Raw genomic sequence first — 24,168 nt, forward strand, 5'->3', positions numbered from 1 at the left:
GCCCACGCAATTCCGCTGACTTAGGGATATTGCAGGTTCCACGCATCCTCTCACATCCTCACATGACTTCCTCGCGAGAACTCATGCAGTTTGACTGTCACGAGAATTCACGTAGTTACGAAAAGTTTTTAATCAGAACTGATGGAAAAGAACGTCAAGATGAAGAAGAAGGTATTTTTCTGATATTTTATGTATTTTTATTATCAGATAATTGCGCCTATATATGCTACTAATGGGAAAATCTTGTGACTTACTTATCATCGTGCATGTTACATCTTGCGAATTTTTCTTGAAGGTTCTTCTTATGGGTAAAAGTGGCTCAGGAAAAACGAGCATGAGGTCGATAATATTTGCAAACTACATTGCAAGAGACACAAGAAGGCTTGGAGCGACAAGTAAGTATTTTATCTTTCGCTCTGACGAAGGGTTAACGATCCAAACGTCAGCTTCAAAAACATTTTACGTAGGCAATTTATTATAAATATATGTATATGTATTTATACATTACCAATTCCGTTTATAAAACCAAATCATCCAAGTGTCTAACTGTTGTTAACAGTTTATTTTTTGTACCCGCACTTTGAGGCTCTTTGTCTTTATTTTGTAAAGTTAACATCACTTCAGAATTTTCTCTCGTGTGAAATTGCAGGGCCTCTTACTTTCCATTCTGACGAGTAATTTTAATTTTTTTCTATTTTCAGTTGACGTGGAACATTCTCATGTTCGTTTTCTTGGAAATTTGGTTCTCAATCTTTGGGATTGTGGAGGGTAATTTGACCATTAAGTTTACCGTCATTTTACGATGTAGTTGTTGTGAATTGTAAAATATTTTAACCAATATTCTCATTTTTTTCAGTGTAGTAACTGAACTAATGAGAAATATTTTTGATTGTAATTAGTAGCTGGACAATTGGCTGATACAGGCAACTATTTTTTTGAAGTTGATTTGTTAATCTCTAATCACACTTTCTAATTAAGCAATAGACCGCACTTTCTATATGTTTACCAGCTTAATAACCCATGCAGGATATTAGGAGAACATAGGAAAAGTTTGTAATTCACAAGCCAGAGGTGAGTGACTTGCAAACTTTTTGGGTGTTCTCCGAACATCCCAAGTTGGTTATTACAACAATAGATTGATAGAAGGTTGGGTCTATCTAGTGTTAGGATGTTTCAATTTCCTATGGGTTTACTATTGCAATAAACAAGAGGTTTTTGACCAATCAGGGTGCTCCTAATTTTTCAGTTATTTTGTAAACCTCTATGAGAAAGAATCTGAAAGATTAGAGAGATAAGATAACTCTGGCCTTCCATTAATTCCAGGGGGGGCTGATATATTGACTCTCTTCCAATCTTCATAAAAAATGGAGTGGTAGCAATTGTGTTATTTTCACTTCCCAGACAAGAGGCATTTATGGAGAATTATTTCACAAGTCAGAGGGACAACATTTTTAGAAATGTTGAAGTTCTAATTTATGTGTTTGATGTGGAAAGTCGTGAACTTGAGAAAGATATGCACTACTACCAGACTTGCCTAGAGGCCATTCTTCAGAATTCACCTGATGCCAAAATATTTTGCCTTATTCACAAAATGGATTTGGTACAAGAAGATCAGAGAGATGCAGTGAGTAAATTTGCAGTAATAAGATAGCAATAGAGACATTGACTTCATAATATAAGCTTTAATGCAGTCTTGAAAAAAAGTCACTCAACATATTTTTATGGGGCTAAATATGATCTCTTCTTTGTTGTACAATGAAGCCTTCACAATGTCACCAGATGGCAATTTTTTCCCTACTGCGAATCTGCAATCATGAAAACAGGTAATGAGATATGTGGGAGAGATCATAAATTTCAACAAGGAACGTAGTCGCTTTGATGAATTTGGACAGAAGGTACTAAAAATTTAGCTTTGCGGAATACAGGTTGGGTTGTGAAAATGTCTCCAAAAGACATGATTTTTTTTTCAGATTTTTAGAGAGCGGGAAGAAGACCTCAAAAGGCTCTCAAAGCCACTGGAATGTACATGTTTCCGTACATCAATTTGGGATGAAACTCTTTACAAGGCTTGGTCATCCATTGTCTATCAGCTGATACCAAATGTGACACAACTGGAACAGAATCTGGAGAACTTTGCTTCAATCATTGAAGCAGATGAAGTCCTTTTGTTTGAGAGGGCCACATTTCTGGTAGGTATTTAATTAAAGAAGAATGTGCCAACTGATGTTAGGAGGTGAAGGGTGAACACCTGGAAGCCTGATCCTGCTTTAGCATCCCCTGATATACCAAATACCTACATTGTAGTTTTTATTGAAATGGGCTGCTAATCTACAATAGTCTGTCAACATTGGCATTTTTTCAATTTTCTTGACAGTCCACTGATAGCTTTTTACACTACAGGCTTTATTAGATACTTTAATATTTTCTCATTGTAGAAAACAACACAAGGACCTAGCCAAGTCTTAACCCTTTAACTCCCAGATCAAATTTATAATTCTCCTTACTATCTTGACCATACAATTCTTATAATGTCAGTTCAGAGAACTTAGTATTGGATCAACTAATTATCCTCAAATTGATATTTTCCTTTATTCTCATCACTTATCTGGTTGATATTGTATTGATATTGTAAGGAGAAATTCTGTCTTGGTCACTCATGGGAGTTAAAGGGTTAAACAGTGGACTCTTGATCCAGAGTTGATCTTTCTAACTACTCAGCTATCAGATCTGTCAACTATTCAATAGCTTTAAACCCTTTCACTCCCATGGGTGACTGAGACAGAATTTCTCCTTACAATATCAATACAATATCAAGCAGACAAGTAATGAGAATAAATACTAACATAATGACCATTATATAGCTAATGAGATCTTAAGAATTAAAGGGTTATTTGTAAATTGTTAACGGTAGATTTAACTTAGTTTGAGTTTGTTGTTGTGACCCTCTTTGTAAACAACATTTGAATGACACTTAGTGTTCATTTTTCAGGTTATTTCTTATTGTCAACGCAAGTCCCATAAGGATGTACACAGATTTGAAAAAATTAGTAACATTATCAAACAGTTCAAGTTAAGCTGTAGGTAAGTTGAGTCCTGTTGAGGAAGGTCAAGTTTTCCAGTCTAATGGACTTGGATGCTTTATCACATCACTACTGAGCTTATGCTCCAGTTTTAACTGCTTGAAGCCCCTGTATTGTGTAACATGGATAATTAATCTTGACCTTCCACTCTTAATTTTCTCCATAGTAAACTGCATGCCCATTTTCAGAGCATGGAGGTGCGCAATTCTACATTTGCTGCATTTATTGATGTCTTTACACCAAACACATATGTGATGGTTATCATGTCTGACAACACAATCCGTAAGTATATATACAATGAACTTTCTCATAGGTGACACCTATGTGCAACTAGCTCATCCTTGGAGTTGGTTCCTGATACAGGAATTGATCTACTTTTTACATTTCAAACTCCCGTATTTACAGCAATACTATAACCAACAGACCAGACAGAAAGACCTTTTTTACAACCTCTATGTAACTGTTAAGTACCGTTGTGAAGGGAAAAAAAATCTCTTGAGTTAACACTGACCAACTTGCTTCCACAAACCTGACTTAGAGCATTTAACTGAAAAACAGGTTGTTAAAAAGGGCAATCAATCTTAATAGCTTGTACACTATAGAAACAAATCTTCAAGTTGTTTATTAAACATAGCCCTCTTCAGAGTATTTACATCTTCAGATTCCAAAGAAATATGAAAGTGCTTTGAATTTGATTCTATAATGAGTGAATTTTCAACATCTGCTTGAAGTGTAAATTCTTCTCTCTCTTAGCATCTGCTGCTACACAGATTAATATTCGCAATGCAAGGAAGCACTTTGAGAGGCTAGAAAAGGTTTCCAGTAATGGGCAGCATTCCCTGAAAGGAAGATAGATAATAAAGAATGATGTACATCTTGAAAATAAACAATATATATCGCTAAATCAGCCAGAGATGTTGTAAAATATAACTATTCTATGTTAAGGGGAATGGTTAGCTGTTTTGTATCTTGTATTATGTAGTTGTATTCCCTGTGATTGCCATGTTATTAATAATAATTACATTTTTGTGTAATGACATACCTTCTGCTTAGGAAATAGTGTCCTGCATGGTGATACGATGATAGTATACTACTGAGCCAGATAGTCAGTCAGATAATGAAAATAATAATAATGAAAAGGTTCAGTACAACTGAAAAAAGCCTTTAAGAGTCTCTTGGTTTGCCATCCATGAACAGAAAGAAGGAGCATTATAAGAACAAGAACAAGGATGTATTGAGCCATGATTAATAAACCTTCAAGAGCAGGCCTGCAAGCCGAGTTCCAGCCTTTATCATTCTGACCAGTCTTGTCTGGTAAGGATGAAGATCACCGGCAGAACTTGTTCTTAATTAACAGGTTGTGAGAGACTTTAAATTGATATTTGCTCAGTTTTTCTTTAGTGTGGCTTAATATCCATTGGAAAAAATTATGCTGTGCCTTACTCATTATTACTGGTTTAAATAATTTTTTGTGTTAATTGTCATTATCAATCCAAGTCTATTCCACTTAAATTAATTTGCTTTCTACACATATGACCTGATATATTTTTCTTAAAGGTGACTCATGGATTGCCAAATGCCCGTGTGATAGTCTAGTGTTACTTTATTGATGTAGGGCTAGCCTATCTTTGAGGTATTTGAAACCACTCCTGGAAAGAAACTGAGTATGTTCAGAGTAATGTGAGCTGGAGTTGAAATTGAGTCTTTCTTAATAAAAAACAATTGCCCTCTGCGTTTTTTATTAGTGATAAGAAGGCTAGTTACTACAAGAAGCAAACAGATGATTGAGTGCAGGCGATAAAAGAAACCACGACGTGCTAGCGCTCGAAGCTTGATCTGTTACCGCCAAAAATCATATTGACGTAATTAATTGTAAATTTGTAACTTTTCACTTTCCATCGCATTTTTATTTATATTTGTTCTTTTGTTTTCACGCGCATTACTTTCATCGATAATCCACTACTTTGTTTTTACATCATTTCTCTAAGTTCTATACCATAAATTTCATTCATTCGGCTTTCTCGTTTAACTGTTCTGATTCATTTTTCAAAATCGCTTTAAATCGTTCTCTGTCGTCTGTAACCAGCCATTTGTTCCCGGACCTCCTATAGCGTTTGGAAGTGTCTTTAGTAAATCTTTACTTTGTTTTCTCGTTTGCCAATTTCTTTACGTATAAATTTAGTAACTTATTATTTGTAACCTTGTTTTAGCAACCGCTTCAATTGTTCACTTCGCTTCGAATCTTCACGTCGTTTCGTTTTGTTTGGAAGTACATTAAAGCGTGTTTTCGTTTGGATATGTACGAGTATCTTTGGTCATCGTATCAGCTTGTGAAACTCTTTACGGTGGCCAATTTACGCAGTATGACGGTCTCTTAGGAAACTTCCCCCCTTTAATCATGGTAAGTCAATCTGGTTGACATTTTTATCGCTTACAGTGACAAGTAGAGGGTAAAGATGAATCTTGTTAAGGTGATCTTTTCCTTCCAACCAACCCCCTGATTTTGAGAATAGATTAAAGCTGTAATAGTTAGAGACAAAAAATGCGTTTTTATTTCCGTTTATGCCTTTTATTAGATAAAGGACTCTGAGATGGTTTCACAGATAAGTTTCTTTTAAAAAGGTGATTTTGTCTCTTGATCCTGCCTTGAGAAAAAAGTAACACCTTTGCCAACAACATTTACAACTCCTCATCAGGAATTTGCACATAAAAGAGTAAATATTGTGACCTTTCTTGGATTAATTATTTTCGAAACTAGTTTTGCCGACCGATTGGAAAATGTGCGCCAATTATTTGGACACGAATGAGGCGAATACATCATATCGAGGCTTACTGGTAACTTCTTGGGAAAGACCACGAACCGCTTTTTAAAACTTTCTTTTTACGACGCCCCACTGCAAAACTGATATAACTAGAAGAAAACGAAAACGGTAAAGCCGCTGTTTTTAAACTTTTCTCGGGGAGTTTTCTGGTAAGCTCGATTTAATATACCCGACCCTCATCAAAACTAATGGCTCACAGTCAAACAAATGACACGTCTTGTTAACATTTAAGGTCCGCCCCACATTTCCCACAAAATCGGTCACCCGATCGAGATTTTGTACCACAACGAAAACAAACCGAGATTTCGTTCTCCAAAAAGTTGTTTTCTCTAGAAAGCGGAGGCGAACCTCGATAAGGCGGCAAAAATGCTGGCCCAATGAGGCCGTTGTGCGCATGATATCCATTCAGTTCTCTTTCTTCATGCTCGTTTCTTTGAGTTTGTAACGAACGGCTTCGTATCATGGGAGGTAACCTTAGTCCACCATGAGCCTGCGCTCCCATTGAGGTCAGTGGGTGCGCAGTAGTCTTGGTAGCACCGTTGAATGATGTAAGAGGTAAAGAGAGAGGCACGCCTGGAAGCAGAGTTTGTTTAACTCTCGTGAACGGAATGCTGGAAAAACTAGAAGACAAAGGGGCAGAGGGAAGACAGGACGAGGCTGGCTCCGGAAAGTCGATGGAATGACTCTTGCCAGCTAGAATACATTCGATCGCTTGGACCAAATCACCACTGCAGCCTTTCAGAACGAGTTCCAATACGTTTTCTTTGTGTGAAGGAAATATTTTGCTGAGAACTTCGACAGGATGGGGAGGTTTCCGTCTTTTGAAGGCAGATTCACCAAGACTCTTTTGAAGAAGCTTCACGGTGTAGTCGAAATCATCTTGGTCACGGAAAGTCGAGCTCCATGGCAACTGAAACGAAGAGTTATCGTTCTCCCTGATCACATGATCTGCTTGTGGTCGACAGCTTTCATGCACGTGAAAGCGAGGTGACGGGGAGCGAGAAACATTCCCGTTTGTAAGCTGCGGTGAGGCGCTTCTTGCCAATCTTTTGGGAGGAGGTTCATCACCTCGGTCGTCTTCGGGAAGAGTGTCATTGCTGGAATACTCCGGATCAATTTTTTCTTCTTTAATGAACACTGGCTGTTGTGAGTTTTTCTCTGTAAGATGAATCATGGAAGAGAAGTTAGGATTCACAATTTGATTAACAAAACCCTAACCTTTTCACTTTCAATCAAAGTAACTGAATTATTTGCACCGTCTGCCAAACATTTCAATTGAAGACAAACTCGTTAAACAGACAAACCAAAAAATGTATGTCAGTAGAACCTTCTGTTGTCTTTTCAAGTCTCTCTCCTTCAATAAAAGTGAGTTGAAATAATAGGCGGACATTTCCTCTTTACGTCAGACAAATCCAATTTAAAAGCGCTGTCAGCACAAGAATTAGAACGAATCGTTTAGCACAAATTATCGAACCATACCGGTACCACTGAATAATTTCTAATAAGTACCAACCTCCCTTTAGGAAAAAGTAGCGTTCAAATTCAACATACGAGCAAGCAGTTATACAATTTATCAGAGAAGTAATTAATTTTGATAAAAAGTCTAGATATTTTTGTACTCGCTCAAGTGGGCAACAGGTGGTTTGATTGTTTGTGCAGTTTGTGCAGTTCATTAAACTAAATGATAAATACTTTCGGAAACATACGATCAAATGAACTATTCGAGAATGAATAGAAATTACCTATTTATAACAAATTTCCCAAAGAGAATAACCACATGTATTACTGTTTCTTTACTACAGTCCACTTCCTTCAGTTACAAAATTCGTTTTTTTCTCTCTACTTAAATATAGCACTTAAACTCTACGCAATTGACATGTGCATTAAATTAAATCTTATGAGACACCTCTGACAAGAAAAAACTAATTCGAATGTTTTTTATCTTCTTGGTATGTTCCTTTCTCCTCTTTCAATGATGATGTAATTTAAAATTTGTTTTAGTGCTGTACATTAAGAAAAGTTGGGCTTAGAATTACCATCAATGCGAAACAAAAAGATCGATAGAAATGGTTTTATAGACAACTCACTGTTAAGATTACACAACACTTTCACCGAGACAAAAGAATTTTTTTTTTCAGTTGATTTCAACTGCAGCTGATCTTTTGTTCTTTCAAATCGTCTTCCGTTTTAGAGTTTGTTTCACGCCTGATGACACCTGGAAATCACATACTAATTTTTTCAAATCACGTACCATTTTTTAAATGGCTAACTTTGTATTGACAGACTATACAAAAAAAGAAAAATCATAACTATCTTTTTATTACCTTCAGTTACAGGGCAAGAAGCTGGTCGTGTTGGTTCGGATGGAGGACTGGCGGAGAAAACCGAGTTCACTCTCGGCGTGAACGAAGGGAATACTACTTCGTGATCCGCGCCTCCATGCGTAAATTCAACGCATGGTCCACAGCCTTTAGATTCGAACGGTTCCATTCTGGTTTGATGGCGCAGAAGGGCCACCCTAGCGGCGGTAATTCTCTGTCTCTCTGCTATTAACAGGCACTTGGGGCAAACACAGTCCCTCCATTTACAATAATGTTTGTGACCTTTCAGCGAAGATACCACTCCGTGATTCCGGCAGCGGGCGCATTTTGGCGCGCGTAGGGTACTGTTGGATGGGGCATTCTCAGATACAGCGCTCATGGCAATTTCAAAAGATTTTCTCGTCGAGTTTGACCTAAGAGATGAAACAAAACTCAATACTACAGCTTCTCCACGTGATGGATGCTCTAGTCCTCTGCGATTAAAGCAAAATTGGTCTCAAATAGAAAGACCACTGTTTAAATGTGTCTGACTAATTAACAGGGATGTTTGCTAAGAAAAACGAGCCATCTCATTGGCTTGTCGCTGTTCAATTATTCAATACTATTGTTAGTTCGCCCGCAAGTGATACTTAGTCCTTAAAAACTGTACAAAGTATAAATACACAAAATGGCAACCCACAAAACTTTGAAGCGATGGGGGAAAATTTATCCTGACTTTAAGGACTTTCGGAAGTACTCCTTCATTCGATTCAGAGCGGGTGATCCCGCCTCAAGTCAAAGCCCTCTGTTGTCATTCTCTTAGACAAGTTTGTTCTCGCTCTTTAAACAGCAGTATAAAAGTAACATAATTTATGTATGAATTTTATTCACCTCGAAGATTTTTTTTCATCACCACCAGCCAGAAAAATCTCGAACAGAACAAAATTAAATGGAGAAATCGTGAAACTAACATGGAAAGTTTTGATTTTTTTCAATTCAGATGCGTTTATTTGGAGACAGATGTGTGGTAATACTTCAAAACTTAACCAACCATTTCACCATGTACCAGGCCAAACAAAAGAATTGACAAGCAATGAAACTAAAAACTTCTCACCTCGAGGAATGCATTTCCTGATATTTTAAGATTTTACGAGAGTCCAGCGGAATAAATTTCGTGACTTACTCCTTCAAAACCGTGACCCAAATGTATTTCAAAAGGGTTCTTTCGCGAAGACTGAGAATTCAGACGAGGATTTTCGTAGCTGTAGCAGAGTTGTTAGCTTTGTCAGTGTACGTGATTAAAATTAATAACCATTTTAAACATGGTATTTACACTTTTCGAGTAGCAACTGTTCACCTTTTCCGGAGCACTCGTTTGTTTTGCTTATTACAAGGCGGCGAAATATTTTTATGACATTTTTTCTTTTGTTGACTTAAGCATGTCCGCGGCCCGTGAATTGGTTTCTTCGCCACAATCGGAAATGTATACATTTCGGTAAATACATTAACACTGCCATTACACTGAATAAACAGATGTTAGCTCTGAACCAAACCAGTTTTTTTTTAAATTTCTTTTTCCAAGTTTGCATAGTATTATATTTTATGGCTGAATTGTCAGTCAGACTTCAAGGACTGCCTACCCTATTATATTTCTCAAAAATTGACGTGGTCGTAAGATCGCACATGACATAGCCATGTGCTTTTAATATTTATCATTTTCATTTTTCAAGCTGATCTCTTCCTTAACATAGAATTTTCAGTACTTTGACGAATCTAAGTATGAAGTAAAAGAAATTCGATACCACCCATGGTTTTTGCGTAAAGATGAAAATAACAGTAGGTATTTTTTGCTTGCTAACACATTCTAACCGATACCAGTTCGGGACGTTTTAATATTTCATGTGAGAGAGCGGAAGATTATGCTTTCCCTCTGTGAACCAGACAGACTGTAAAATATAACAGAAACACAAATTGATAAATGAACATCAGATTTCGGATTCAAGGCAATTCTTTGCGAACACTTGACAATTTAAAACTCATTTATTAAAGTTCGCTTCAATTCGTTGTTGAAGTTTCATACCATGTTTAAAAATCTAGTTCATTTACAGTGGTTTTATTGTCTTTACGCCGACGACATGTTATTTCACCAATTGACTTTTAAGGACTTCACACAATCTTTCATTAGATCTCCTAAAGTCCGCAGTTTTTCCCTACTTTTTGAGGTTAAAACCTATTAGTCATAATATTCAAGTTATTTTCAATAAACGCGCCTTTAAAATATTTGTATGAATTACTCCGTTACTCAGGCGCTCAGACACAAAAAAGTTAACAAGTGATTATTTTTCCTGTTTTTCGGCGAATCTACCAAAGCAGTGCACTCAGCTTTTACAATAACATTCTAAAAACAGAACCCAAAAATCGCAATATAAACAAATTCTTTATTGATGTAAAAAAAGCATTCGACTGAAACATTCTTACTAACTTCAGTTCAGCTATACCAGCGGGTTACTTGCAGGTGGCGGCGATAAATATTTACCTTACTATTACCTCTAATTAGGATACTCTGCAAAATGTAACCTTAGAATACCGCCCTAAACTGAAAAATATATAAAAAAGAAAAAAAAAGACACAAAGTTTTCGATACTTACTGCGTCAAGGAAGCATCATACGTCGTGTAAGGTACATGAACATTCACTCGATCGTTTGTTGGAAGACGAGCTAAATTTGAGTTGGCGTTGTTACACTCGAGGAAAAATAAATCATCGGACTAGCATTCCTGCAGTTTGAGGATTCAGGACTTGTCTCTTAAAAGACTCTTAGGTGAAGAAGCATTGCGAGATGGAACCGTAGAATTGATTTTTTTCAAGAGTTGAAAATACTAGAACCGACCAAATGCTGTTCCATAATTGATATCATCCTCTTCCAACGAACGCTTTTTCTTTGTTCACCATGAAACACCTGTTCTGAGCATTACACCTTTATGCTCTTCGTGCTTGTTTTTTTTTTTTTTTTCTTTCTTTTTTTTTTTTTCAAAATAAGGACTTCACGTGGTGTTATTTAATACTTTAACAAAACTCTTAGTTAGTACCAGTTTAACGTTTTGCCCTACAAAAATATTTTGAAAGAACCTTTGCCTTCGTAAGGGCTCCCCATTTTCTTAATGAAGGGCAGAAGCCTAAGGAATAGCCCGTGGGAATTCTACCCAAGAGCTTTGTGCTTTGATCTTGGGTAATGCACTTAAACAATCTCTTGTCACCCGCTCGCTTTTGTGCGGAAATGTTTTTGTCAGGATTTCATTACAAAGGTTCTTTGGGAAGAAAGCTAGTTGAAATTGAAAGACCTTCAATCTTAAGTACTTCATCATATCAAATAGAAATGTGATCCTACCAGTGCCACAGATACTAACGGTAAAGCCAACAGAAATTGGAATAAGCGTCGTGAAGAACTAGGAATAAGCTGTAATCATACAAGCTCTGTGCTAGCGACTTGAAAGCTTTTTCCCTATAGCCACCTAGAAAAAGCCTTTCCATGATGTTCTTGCTGTGCTCATTCCCTCCAAGATTGTTATTCCACCATCACTCAAATTACCATATTGGGGCAACGAAACGCGCAAAGTTTGCCACGGTATTACAATGGGACGTGGTCAAATTCGGAAGGGAAGCGGAACGCACTGGACGATCCAAACAACTACTTTTTCGTTTTAGTTGGGCTAGAAATTTTTAAGCAACGAGCTTTTAAGTGTATCAGTTTGTTTCGTTGGTCATAAAAAAGCGGACTTACATGGTTTGGTTTGTAATATTACCGTCTTTCACGCACACCGTATGCGATCGCTATAATACTCAGATAAGTCAGAAATTATTTAGAACTAGAAGCCAAAAATACTAGGAAACGAAATATTGGTGGATAAAATCCCTTATTCGATGGTTTAACATATAACAAGGTCCGACAGTTTGCTTATCGCATGGACTTTTCTCGCCCCTTGAGGGGCTAGGATAAATACGACGCAATTCGCCAAATATCCGCGCTAATCGAACAACATGTATATTTCCAGCGCGATATGAAAACTATGCTTAGTAGAAACTCCGCGTAGCTTCCATCCTTGCGAAACAACAAATCCAATGGCTTCGCAAAGAAACCGAGTAAACCTTCATCTGTCTGTTGTATCTCTAGCAATGATTCCACAATTTGAAAGTTTTAAATAATTATTTTGTTATGTACAAAACCGAGTATTTATGAAGATGCTTTCGCGCGGACACAAAGGGAAGTAACTTTTGTTTTTCAAATAGCAACCAAAAAAAAAAAAAACACAAGTCAATCTAAGGTTCTATAACCTAGAGTGTAATAGCTCAAACCTCAGTTACTTTCCCTAGCAGTCCTTTGAAGTCAAGTTACGAGTTCACAAAATCATATCAGGATACTAATAATAGAGTATGGATTTCTCATCAAAGGTAACAAAAATCTTCTGATCCTTATTTTCCTTCATTCATTTTCATTACAATTAGCGCAAGTTAAAAAGTTGTTACATCGTTGGCTCTGATAGGCGTGCGTCAAAACACTTCGCTCCATTCATCTCTCAAGTGACTGATGACGTTTGTTCATTGCGTGTTCACAAAGACGAGGGATGCTTGCAGTAAAGATTCATTTAGCGTCAGTGTTTCACATGAACGATTACTTCGTGTAGGCAGCACGTAAACGGCGCCGATCAAAGAGCCATTTTCCTTCCTTCGATGCTGATACCCACGGCTCGCTGTGATCCTCTGTTGAGAAGCTTTTTCTTTTCGTCAAACTTTCTCTTCTGTTTTTCAAAACGGTTCATCGACTTTTGAGGTTTCTGAAATTGACAGAACATAGCAAAGCAAGACGAAACTCGTTTTATATCCAATAACTTTTTTACTGTCTGATTAATCCTTTGTTCGTAAATTGGTTGTATACACTAAACTAAAACTGATTTCTAATCTTCCCCTATAGCTAAAGCTAATAACTTTCCTTCAAAAGAACACTTCCAAGCTGATGCATATGTCTATCATAATAGCAACCTGTTAGGCGTTTACTGGTCAGGCAGCCCTTAAGTTAGATTTCAACTGCATTCTACACCACACTGGCAAATTGTACTTTCCAATATGCCTGACAACCGTCGCTCAAAGGCGAGTCATGTGTACGTAACGTGACACTGACCTAGTAACTGTAGTCTCATCATCGACTTACCTTGGAGAAATCCATCCGTTCAACAGCATTCTGTGGTCGCACAACGTAATCTTTGTTGGATGGCATGGGAACGCGGGCTCGCATCACAAAGCCCTTGTCACCAGGCTTCACGGCTCTGAAGAGGGGTTCAAGACACGTCGCGTTAGTGAAGCGCAAAACAAATAAGGTTGAAGATCAAGCGTACTCACTTTTTGTCGCTTTGCAGAGCAGAATCGATGGACTTTGGAGTCCTGCCTCCATCGCTATCTACTGAACTGAGAAAGTAAAATAAAACAAGCGTGATAATCTCTTTTAGTCTACTTTAGATAGGGACGCAACTCAAAAAGTATGATACTCTCGAAATAGGATATGTGAAAAAGAGATGATTTCAAATGGGATGACTGCTGAGATGGTTGAGCATAACGACTGAAACGATGAAGTTTTAAGTAAGTATGAGTTCACCATCATTTTCACTACTACGTGAACCTCACTGGAAACAACTTCCGTTCATAAAAACCAGCTGCGGTTCAAACATCAGCCGGATTGGTCCAAATAAAAAATAATGCTGTAATAGTACAAACAAATGTTATTTTTGCATCCTATAATAAGAGGATAGACATGTGGCTACAATAAGTGTCCGCTTCACAAAGGTGTTCCTTCAGTGAAGTTGACAGACTAGCGGTTGTAAGAAGATTTTTCAGTCGGGACAAGAATTTGGGTCCCTGAAATGGGGGGAACCCTTGAAGTAAGTTGTCGTGGAAGAAGCTTTCCATAGTAACAAATTCCAACACGATACCTTAATCTTCTTTTCTTGGACATGTTTTGGTAATCCCGTTGTTCTCTCTCCTCACGACTGAGGGATTTGAAGTTTGACGTCACACCGAAAATCGGCCGCGCCCAGTCATCTAGACAGAACAAACCACAAACTTAGTAAAACAAAATAAATACTGAGAAAAAAAAACAAATGAAATATAACAATAAATTTAAATCAAAGTGCTCTGTGAGCAAACTCGTGAATTGACACATGATTTTTTAGATTATGTTTAATGTTATCTGGTTTAGGGAATTTTGTGGTTGATTGTCATATCTAGAGTACGAGCAGTAGTTCAGTGTTCGTTAATGTAGCAAAGAAACAAAGTAACGCTGGGATAAGAAGGCATTACCATTGAAATGATCATGCTATTACATTTGACAAGGTGGATGATGTCATGTGTTTTAAACGTCTATCATTTTTGTTTCTGGTTTAAGAGAAAAGGTTGGAAGTAAATGTGGGTGAAAAGTGAGATTTACTGTCTTTCGTTGTAAATATTAGAAAATCAAGGCAATACTGTCTTAATGAAAACATTAACGATTCCCTCTTTATCAAAAGAGACAAACGGGAACGAGTTTTGAGTGATATAACTAAACTAAGCCTGCCGCTGTCATTTTGGATCTCCGCCTGGGTAGATTTAAGTCACGTGCTAGGCAACGTATGATCAATAACAAGATAGAATTTCATTTCAGGCCTATTTACCAATTTTGTGGTGTGTAACTTCCGCATTTTAGTACGTTGTATGAATGTTGAATCTTCAAATTGTCTTGAAACTTAAAAGAAAATTGTTCTTTTAAAATTCACTGAAAATCGGTAGCTAAAACTGTTTGTTTAGGTGTTATTTGATTTTCGTGTTAACTTGTTATTTCGTCAGTCGCCGGCATCTTCTGTTGCTTCACACAGGAAAAACACACGCGACGGAACGTAATGATCAATTTTGTCCTCAATCTCACGCTATAACAGAAAAAGCTTTTGAACATCTGTAAACTCCGAGCGCTTCGCAGTAAGTGATATTTTCAATTAATCTTCGGATTGTTTTCAAGTTCAAGGATTGTAAATTACAATTTTATGAAAAACGAAGGTTGTTCTGTTATTTCAGTGTGAATCCTTGCATGCCTGCCAGTCGCTGGCGCCGCTTGTTGCAACTAAAACGTAAAAAAAACTCTTTAAAGATTATAATTGGCTTCTTTTTCACCCCACCACTATTCTTAGCAACAAAGGTCGCCATTTCGTCTTTTTATTGCTCGCCAAAAACTATCAAATGCACTCAAAAGCCTAAAATCTAAAAAAAGTTTACAGGAATCGACCAATCGAGCGAGCGAGCGAGCGAGCGAGCGAATGCCATTCCCCACATCGTACCTATAACTCGCTCTTGCGCATGCGCGCAATTCACGAGTTAAAAAGGGGCTAAACGCCCTGAAGCTAAAAGCATGAAACTTTTAGGGTCATTTTAATGTGGGAAGGCGGAAGTACTTCTCATTTTATGAGGGAGGACGGAAGTATTTCCAGAAAATTCCCTTCTATCGTAGTAACTTTACTTGATCGTTTGCTTTCTATCTTAAAAAAAAGTTATTTACGTGCCCCAAACCTACCCTTTTTAACAATTATGAAAGGTTCTGGACCTTTCTTACATAATAATGCGCATGAAAAATTACTCGCTTCTGATTGACTGAAAACGAGCGCATTCTCATGTAACCAGAGTGCAAAGTTGCAACACGAGTTTAAATAACAAATAGCGTGCGCTGTCAAAATTTTGCCTGTCTTGACTTTTTTTTTGGGATGCTTTTTATCATGCATATTATCAACAAGTAATAGCATGGTTTCTCCTGCAATTTGGTGTTAATAAGCACTTGTAAATTTTCAAAGACTACAAATTGCCCTTGACCTACGACCTCGTGCAATTTTGTTTTCTTTGAAAATTTACTTACTGCTCATTAACATCAAATTGCACTTGAAATCATGTTATTACCTTTATAAAATGAGTTGGACTTGTATAAAATAAAAGATAAATTTGGTGGTAAGGCTAAGGAAAATGGCCTGCTTAGGGGTTCGAGGAACCAACAAAGCAACAGTTTAAAATCTCTCGGACAAAGACAAGCCGACAGAGTCCTCTCTATTCTAATTTTGGTCCTTGGGAACAAGGTTGACGAAAGAGGGCGAGGGGAAATTCTTTAACGTTATGCTACCACCGGAATTGTACTGAAATGTGGTGCGGTGAGATGGGCTTCTATCGAAAAGCATTATTTAATTCCGTTACATAATGTACGACTTTTCAGAAGGAATCCTTGAAGGAAATTTCTATTCAAATCTCGTTCTTGTAACCGTAATAACAATACTTACTGACGAGTTTTCCTGCAATTTTCTTATTGGCTCTTGTCTCTCTCGGATGGCGGCACAGGTACATGACTGCCTTACCGATTCCGCTCATTTTAAGAGTTCTGCTGTCCATGGAAGGAAACTAAAAACAAATAACTACTTATCAACCGAGAGTGAGGTCCTCACGAGGGAATCGTAACTATAATTCAGCCAGTGAGCAAAAGGAACATTGTTAGTGACACAGAACAACCCAACTGGCAGCAAGGATCATGGGTAATCCGTACAGAATTACTACCTCTGGACCATTAAATCCTAATGAAGATGTTGACTGAGGACAGAGTGACAAAAGTACGAACTTATTTTCAGAGAGCCCACGAGCATTTCAAGCTCAAAGCTTACCTCGGCTAAGACTTTGAGCAGTCCTTCTCGAATCTGAAGATGAGGTAGAGAACCATCAGGCAGAGGGCTCAACCAGTCCTAAGGCGTAAAGCAAAATACGACATGAGTTATTATGTGGAATACTGACCACGAGTACTGCAGTAACTACACGCGTGGAAATCACACGCACTTCCGGTGCGTCCATAGCCACATGAGTAGTAGTGCTTTTCAAAAGAAAATACTTTCATTTTCATCGGGAAAAAGTTATACAGCCATTTTCAAATTGAGCGTTAAAGTAATCTGGGACGTTTACAATAGGATTCACGACCTATCGAAACTGCCAACTTTCTGCTCAGCTACTAAATTTTCTATTTCTGACAAAACATTTTTCGTTTAAGGGTAAAAGAAAAATAACACATCTAGATGAAAGAGCTTACTAACCTTCAAAACAGGCAAAACGCCAAGCTCGAGGAATGTAGTTTGTAAATCAGCTCTGAGATACCAAACAAGAGACAATCATGAAGTGAGCAAAACAATTAAAGACAAGTGTTTTGAATAAGCAAGGCAGACCGAACGGGATAACAGTCAGAGACTCACTTGTGTAAATGTGTTAGAACAGAAGGAAGCATTTTGAGTTTCTTGGTAGCTGCTTGCTTTGCTCCGTTCAGCATCCTATCTTCCTGAATAAATAAAAAGAAACAAACTGCATGTGAAGCTAGAAAAGCAACAATAAGAATTAGGGGCTAATTGGAATTTCAAAGTGGAATTACAAATTATAATTACAAAAATAACCCAAAGTAAAAATCACAGGTACCTCTGCAACTTCTTTCATCTGAGTTATCATATGTGCTACTGCATCATCACTGTCACTTATGATGTCCACATTCTGTAAGTCCAAAACCATTAATCATCTGTGAGTTTTTATTCATATTCATTAAACTTTCATTAACTATAACTGTGTTTCAGAGACCTCTGAGATAAAAAAAATATATTTTTTTTGCACAAAAAGGTGAATTTCATTGGGAGATAAAGATTATCCCATGGAAAGTGCACACAGACGATTGTCATTCTTGGATTTCGATGTGGGGCTTTTTCATGTGTTAATCTAACTACATATGAAATAAATGAAACTTTGCAATTTCAAAACTGATTAACTAAAGTAACTTTTTGTCTTAAAATTTTGGCCTGAAATCATACTTGTGAACTCAAATCAACTTGTGGTGCATTCCAATTTGATTGTGAAATCACGAATATGATGTCAGACCAAATTGAACTCCACTTGTTTCAATTATCAATATTCTGTAAATACTTCTTACCTTCCTTTTCCTTCTGAAATTCCTGTTCATCTGTATAAGCACACAAATAATGAGTTAGTCATAAAACCATCATACACATGAAACTGCTAAAGGTTACCTTAAGTCTTGTCAAATCAGCCTGTTTGACAACAAAATATAATCATAGATATACCAAGATGTCAAAAATTTGTTATGAGCATGGGCCAAATCCAAATTCTATTTTGTAGCTGATGCTTAACAAAGTGATTTACAGAGAAGGATTCTGCAAGCCGAGGATTCTGCAAGCCAAGGGGACTTTTTTCTTTCTCTATTTTCCATTCCAAGGAAATCCACTCTTGAGATTTAACCCTACTTGCGAGATGCAACTTCAGAAGAAATCACAGAGAAGAAACAAAACATTGTAAAATAAGTTCCTTTGAGTAACCATAAAGACTGCAAGTTTGGATGTACCTCTTTCTTTTTCTGTATCATCAGGTCAAAATCTGACACAAACCTAAAAAGAAAACAAGATGTACATGTATAAATACAAGAACACAATTACATGAAATACCCCTGGATAAATCGCATTTTTTGGGTGAATAACAGTAACAAACTGACCCCCACATGTAAATTGTAATTAAGAGAAATGTACCAAGAGAAACCTGACGGAATTCAGAATGGCAAAAGCACCAATGCAATTACATCATTCAAGTGAACAAGTAATGTTCCAAGAGCTCTCTTCATTGTTTGAAAAAAAGGTGTAGACTGAAATGAATTTAATTACAGTACACTTACACTTGCTTGTCATCCAAATCATCGTCATCATCATCATCATCGTCTAAGGCACTTTTGTTAGATTTGGGTTTTGGAACCTTCATTGTTTCCAAGTCATCCTTATTTGCTTTAACTTCTTCATCATCAGCTTCTGATCCAAGGGACAGTGAGTGCTGCTTTCTGTCTCGTGCTAAATACAGACAGCAAGGATTTGACTTTGAGTAATATAAACTGTGCACAACAAAATTTCCCTGGATAAACAGTTACTGATTGGAAAAAGTAACAAGCTATAAATCTTTACCTCCCTTCTTCTTCTTGGTCACTTCAATGTCTTCTTGTCCAAATCCCTAAAAGTTTGAAGAATCAGTAAGAAATTATTCATTTGTTTTGATTACAGTATCAGAGCAGACTGGTAAAGAGCATTAAAAAAAATGTCATCTTGCAAAGGGTACAAGGTTATTGACTATATTGTTATGTTAAAACACCAAATTCTCATAAGAAGCCAGAAAATATTTCGCTCAATGTTAGTACCTGTGTAACTGCCCACCCACCCCTTCCCTCAATCAACAAAAGTCAACTAATAACAAATTAGGGTTAATGTTGGGTTAGAGGAGGGGTAGATGTGTGATTTTATTGATCCAAATATTAATATATGATCATCAGTTAGCGGGGGAGTTAACATTCAGATCCCTGGTGGTGAAAAAGTTTAGCTACAAAGAGAGGCGAAACAAACTAAGTAAACTGTCAGGTGTTTTCATTCTTACCACAAATTCTTCCTCCTCATCACTAGCACCAAAAATATCCTGAATCAGCTGCTCACCAGCCTCCTCTTCAGATTCTACCCTGATCAACATTTGAAGAAACATACTTCTTATCTAACTTGTAAAATGTGCAAGAAGAAAATGTTTGTGGTTACTGGTCCCAAAAAGTGAGTTTTGTTTGCTGCATTTACATTAAAGATTAAAATATTAACAGGTTTGAAATTTAAACAGTTAAAATATCTGGCAATGAAACAAGGGAAATGTGTTTGAGCAAAGGTAAAAATCACTAATCCTTACAGAACTTTAACATAAGGGTTTGAGTCTGAAAGGAAATTAGGGCCTTTGAAAGAGGCTCCTGAACTGGTCACTGTATTGTCTTCTTGGGCTAAAACTTCACTCTTACAGTGCCTTTTGGCACACAGGGGTGTAAATTGGTTGGGCTAAACTGTGATGAAAATTTGACGAAATGCAAGGGGATATGGTCATGCAGTCACCTTGCCTCCAGGAAGACTTGCCACTATTAAGTTTGCCACTAGAGTTGTTGTGGGAGTGGAGTAGAAATTGTCAGGATCTCCTTGTGAACTTTCAAAACACTTGTTTTGTCATTCAATAGTCCCTTTGATATCTTCTTGTATCAGATCAAATTGGTGGCTCCTTAATCGTTATGCACATTTCACTCACCTTCTACCACCTTTATAAAACTATTAAGCCTTCAGCACAGCTCTGCAGTTTTGTCTATGGCATTCCTATGGTGATGCTTGCGAGACTTAAGTTCAAACTTAAGAGTTGCCTAAATCTTTGAATCTATACTGAATTAGCTAGCAACCTTGGCGGCAAGTTTACTAGTGGCGCCTTGGTGGTGGTGAGATTACCTTAGTGGTGAGCTCACTGGTGGTGAGTCTTCCTAGTGGCAAGATAACTGTAAAATATCATGCAGGGGGGAAGGCAAAGTACTATGCAAAGTTAACTTAAAATCTCTATTCATTAGACGCCTCCAGAACTTCATGATCATGTTATATAAGAGTCTGGTCTTTACGAATTATCCATGTTATTTAAAAGATATGTTCACTGTACAGTCTTCATGCTACAATTTGCATGGAAATCATATCCTGGCCCTTCCCAACCTAAAAGCAACGACTTACGGTCTGCACCCTTTTTCATACTTAGCTAGCAAAATATAGAACTCTCTCCCAGATGCTTACAAAACATTAAATTTTCTAGAATTCAAGCAGGAGATCCTCAGATATGGAGCTTTTCCACAGTACATCTACAAGTTATATTTCCCTCTGCATGCATAATGTTGTATATAGTTTATAAATAATATTGGAATTGTAATATAGCATATTTTTATTTTATTTTAGCTTATTTTCTCGAAGATATTAGCTCTACAGCTACACTGTGAATTTTGAGCATAAATAAAGTATGTATGTACGTATATGTATGTAACAGTACTCTTATATACTTCTGAACAGTACCATGAGTTGCACTGAGAAAAATAAAGATGATCAGCTGTGTGGTCACAGTACAAAAATTGCACATACCCTTCCTCATCTTGTTCTGTTGGTCTTCCCTCAGCAAGACTCTTCTCCTCTTTAGCTATGTTGTTGAGGTCATCGTTTTGGTCTGCAAAGAAAGGGCACAGTGTATGTGTCAAGACTTACTATCACATGAGAGGTGGAACCAAGCTCCCAAAGGGCTGGGAGAAGGGGCAGGATTAGTAAAAGAGTTTTGGAGTTGGTGGCTTTGTTGTTGAAGTAAGTGGTTATTTTGAAGGTGAGATCAGAGGAATGTCTCAATAGAGTAACCAGCCTACATCACCATGTTTATAGTTCCCTATACTCACTGCTGGACAGTTTCTTCAGCTGTAAGGGATACCAGATCAATATATTAGTACCTGGGCAACTGCCCACCTACCCCTCCCCTAACCCAACAACAGTTAATTGATGACAAGTTAGGGTTAATGTTGGGTTAGGGGAGGGGTAGGTGGGCAGTTTCCCAGATACTGATATTGATCTGGGATATCTTAGAACTTTACATAAAAGATACTAGGTGCACTCTGATTAGTGAAAAAAAGGGTTCAGTATACCATTAGACTATAGCTGTTTCATAAAACAAATGGCCACACTTTATAATGGCTTGCCAGCAAAACAACTGATGTGGAATGTTGAGAGAACACTCAACAAGTCTGCAAATCACTCATCTTTGGCTTGAGATTTCCGAGTGTTTCTCATACTACCCAACATCCTGAGTGAGTTATTGTACTGGTTCACAGATAGAAAGTGTGTCCTACCGTTTCAAAATCAATCATACCTATTGGCCCTTCCTTAGACTCGTCTTCATTGCCAGGAAGAAGCTTGGAGACATCACTTTTCAAAATGTCATCAACTATTTCTGATTCAGGTCCTGAGAGTCCAAGACCTAAAGGTGATATTGGCATTTCTAAGTCATCGTCCGTTGCTGCCCCTGAAGAAAAAGTTCGCCATCTTTCGGTTGTGTTCTCTGATACATTTAAATTTCCCTCGGGCTCTCCTTCGCCCATCTCTGCTCTTGGTGTAGACAGCTGACTAAGAACTCCAAGTTCACCTTCGACTTCCGTTCCTTCTAAATTCTCTTGTTTTCTTTCAGATTCTTGATTTGTTTTTTGTGGTAATTGCTCAGCTTCTAAGGAAGCATCCTTCTCTTTGTGATCTTCTTTGGCGACCGTGTTCTCCTGGTCGTCAGCTGTTGCCGAAGTTGATGAAACGGGCGACATTTCCTGATCGTAGAGAGGACTAGCGTCAGGTTTCGCCTCCGTAATGATATCCTCTTTTGTATTATCTTCCCTATCACCTGGGGAACTAACGTTAGAACTATCGTTGCTATCTTCAGGCTGTTGTTTGGTGGCTTCTTCGCCGGTTTTTTCATCATCTTCGTTGTCTGAAATATCGCTAAAACCTGGCGCCCTTGGCGAATCACCGCCATGATGGATTTCAGGTGTCGGTGGCTTTTCTATCTCATCATCTCCGGAATCAATGTCGTCAAAGGGATTTCTGACATGATCACCCATTCTTGCAAGGAACAGAGTCTTCTATTCTGAATACCAAACCTTCTTAGGAGATGGAATAAAAACAAACCTCACTTCACACGATCACGCTTCGATACTAAACTCTCTTCAAAACACAATCCTCCGCTTAGTAGCCAAGCCTTTTAGTGGTTTCCAGTCTCCAGTGCTCGCTCACCTAACCCGCCTGTAAACGTAAGGCAGAGGGTGGACAAGAGGGGAGTGAAGAAAAACAACAAGCTTAGCAGGCAACTGTCGCCGGGTCCTAGCTTGCAACCGGCCGCAGCGTTCATAATCAGACTGCACGTACGATATGGAAATGGCAATCAGTTTTTATTGCAGTATGTATCACACGTAAGAGCCCATTAAGTAATTGGCTCCTGTCACACGGTAATTAACAGAGTCTACACCTTTCCTTAAAGTAGGATTTTCTTAAAATAGACCTCTCCTTAAAATATGATTTTTTTAATATATAGCCCAGTTTGGTAGACTAATAATAAGAAGAATAAAGAGGCCAAAACAGAGCCTTGGAGAACCTGACTTTACAGATGACCACAACACAAGTTTCAACGACTCATCTCTCGCAGTTGGCGATTATAGCGGAGCTTGTAGAGCGTAGCCCCATAATTATACAAAATAGTAAAAACCCATCAAACCGACCGACGACCGTACGACCGTACGACCGTACGAGGTGCTACTTTTAACATGCGTGGTCAACTGTACCGCGGGCAAGCCAACGCCACGCTTTGTTCAGTAGTCCAGTGGTCAGTGTACTGTCAGGGCTCCGAGTCGGACGACCCGGGTTCCGGGGCAAGCCGTTGTGTCCTTGAGACGTGCGGAAAAAAAAATGCGAGCTCCGCTTTTAGGCTTGGCTAAATCTATATATTAGAGCGTTACATTACAAGTTGATCAAAGCTTCGATTTAGGAGCAGATATTCATCACAGCAAATCTGCCACTGAGCTAACACCTCCTCAACTTTTATTGTGCTCTTCTTAAAGCTTCCAACAGTCTTACTGTATCATTGGGTTACTATCTGCTGTTTTGAAGCTGCAAAAAGGCAAACTATACTGAAATTTACGTAGGAGCCCTAAGGCGGTTCTTTATTGAATCACTCTGTAACGATTATACCACTTGGCACTTTCTATTCCTATCAATTTGACAATCCTTTTCCTCGAGGTGATAAATCAGCCGACAAAAACCTCAACTTCGTGGCTAATGGAATAAGCGCTCAGTCTTAATTTCGTATAACCCATTAGGAGAGCCTTTCAATTCTTTCGGTCATCGCGGTTGTGTCCATCATTTTTCCTGATATACTGTACGTGCAAAGTTCTCCCCTTAACCGGTCTGATGATCTATTGGCGAAATAAGGGACGTTGATCCCCGTCTTTAATTAATTTCTTTCCTTAGAACCACTTAACTGACTTGAT

General features: G+C 37.9%; 3 protein-coding genes across 4 annotated transcripts; 1 reads left to right on the forward strand and 2 right to left on the reverse strand.

Annotated features, from left to right (window-relative positions):
- Positions 1-31: 31 nt before the first annotated feature.
- On the forward strand, positions 32-4,810 carry LOC113682028 (ras-related GTP-binding protein A). The gene is made up of 8 exons (XM_027199176.2): positions 32-171; positions 296-395; positions 702-768; positions 1,402-1,624; positions 1,971-2,189; positions 2,990-3,081; positions 3,247-3,362; positions 3,834-4,810. The coding sequence occupies exons 1-8, from the start codon at positions 142-144 to the stop codon at positions 3,932-3,934; spliced, it is 948 nt and encodes a 315-aa protein (XP_027054977.1). The 5' UTR covers positions 32-141; the 3' UTR covers positions 3,935-4,810.
- An 817-nt stretch (positions 4,811-5,627) lies between these two features.
- LOC113682027 (doublesex and mab-3 related transcription factor 3, truncated) lies at positions 5,628-10,988 on the reverse strand. Of its 2 annotated transcripts, XM_089208538.1 has the most exons (3): positions 10,851-10,988; positions 8,227-8,636; positions 5,628-7,060 (listed from the first exon to the last, which is right to left on the reverse strand). In XM_089208538.1, the coding sequence occupies exons 2-3, from the start codon at positions 8,600-8,602 to the stop codon at positions 6,123-6,125; spliced, it is 1,314 nt and encodes a 437-aa protein (XP_089064664.1). In that variant the 5' UTR covers positions 8,603-8,636; positions 10,851-10,988; the 3' UTR covers positions 5,628-6,122. The 2 variants fall into 2 exon arrangements, with proteins under 2 accessions (XP_089064664.1, XP_027054976.2); XM_027199175.2 differs by lacking the exon at positions 10,851-10,988 and having other exon boundaries at positions 8,227-8,784.
- A 1,398-nt stretch (positions 10,989-12,386) lies between these two features.
- Positions 12,387-22,927, reverse strand: LOC113682039 (protein IWS1 homolog). The gene is made up of 16 exons (XM_027199190.2): positions 22,011-22,927; positions 21,242-21,323; positions 19,704-19,782; positions 19,241-19,286; positions 18,961-19,129; positions 18,637-18,679; positions 18,208-18,237; positions 17,706-17,777; positions 17,489-17,571; positions 17,333-17,384; positions 16,913-16,990; positions 16,538-16,655; positions 14,183-14,291; positions 13,596-13,661; positions 13,408-13,522; positions 12,387-13,033 (listed from the first exon to the last, which is right to left on the reverse strand). The coding sequence occupies exons 1-16, from the start codon at positions 22,744-22,746 to the stop codon at positions 12,905-12,907; spliced, it is 2,007 nt and encodes a 668-aa protein (XP_027054991.2). The 5' UTR covers positions 22,747-22,927; the 3' UTR covers positions 12,387-12,904.
- Between the last annotated feature and the right edge of the window lie 1,241 nt (positions 22,928-24,168).

The sequence above is a fragment of the Pocillopora damicornis genome, chromosome 6, assembly GCF_964200805.1.
Source record: "Pocillopora damicornis chromosome 6, jaPocDami1.2, whole genome shotgun sequence".
Classification (NCBI taxonomy): Eukaryota; Metazoa; Cnidaria; class Anthozoa; order Scleractinia; family Pocilloporidae; genus Pocillopora; species Pocillopora damicornis.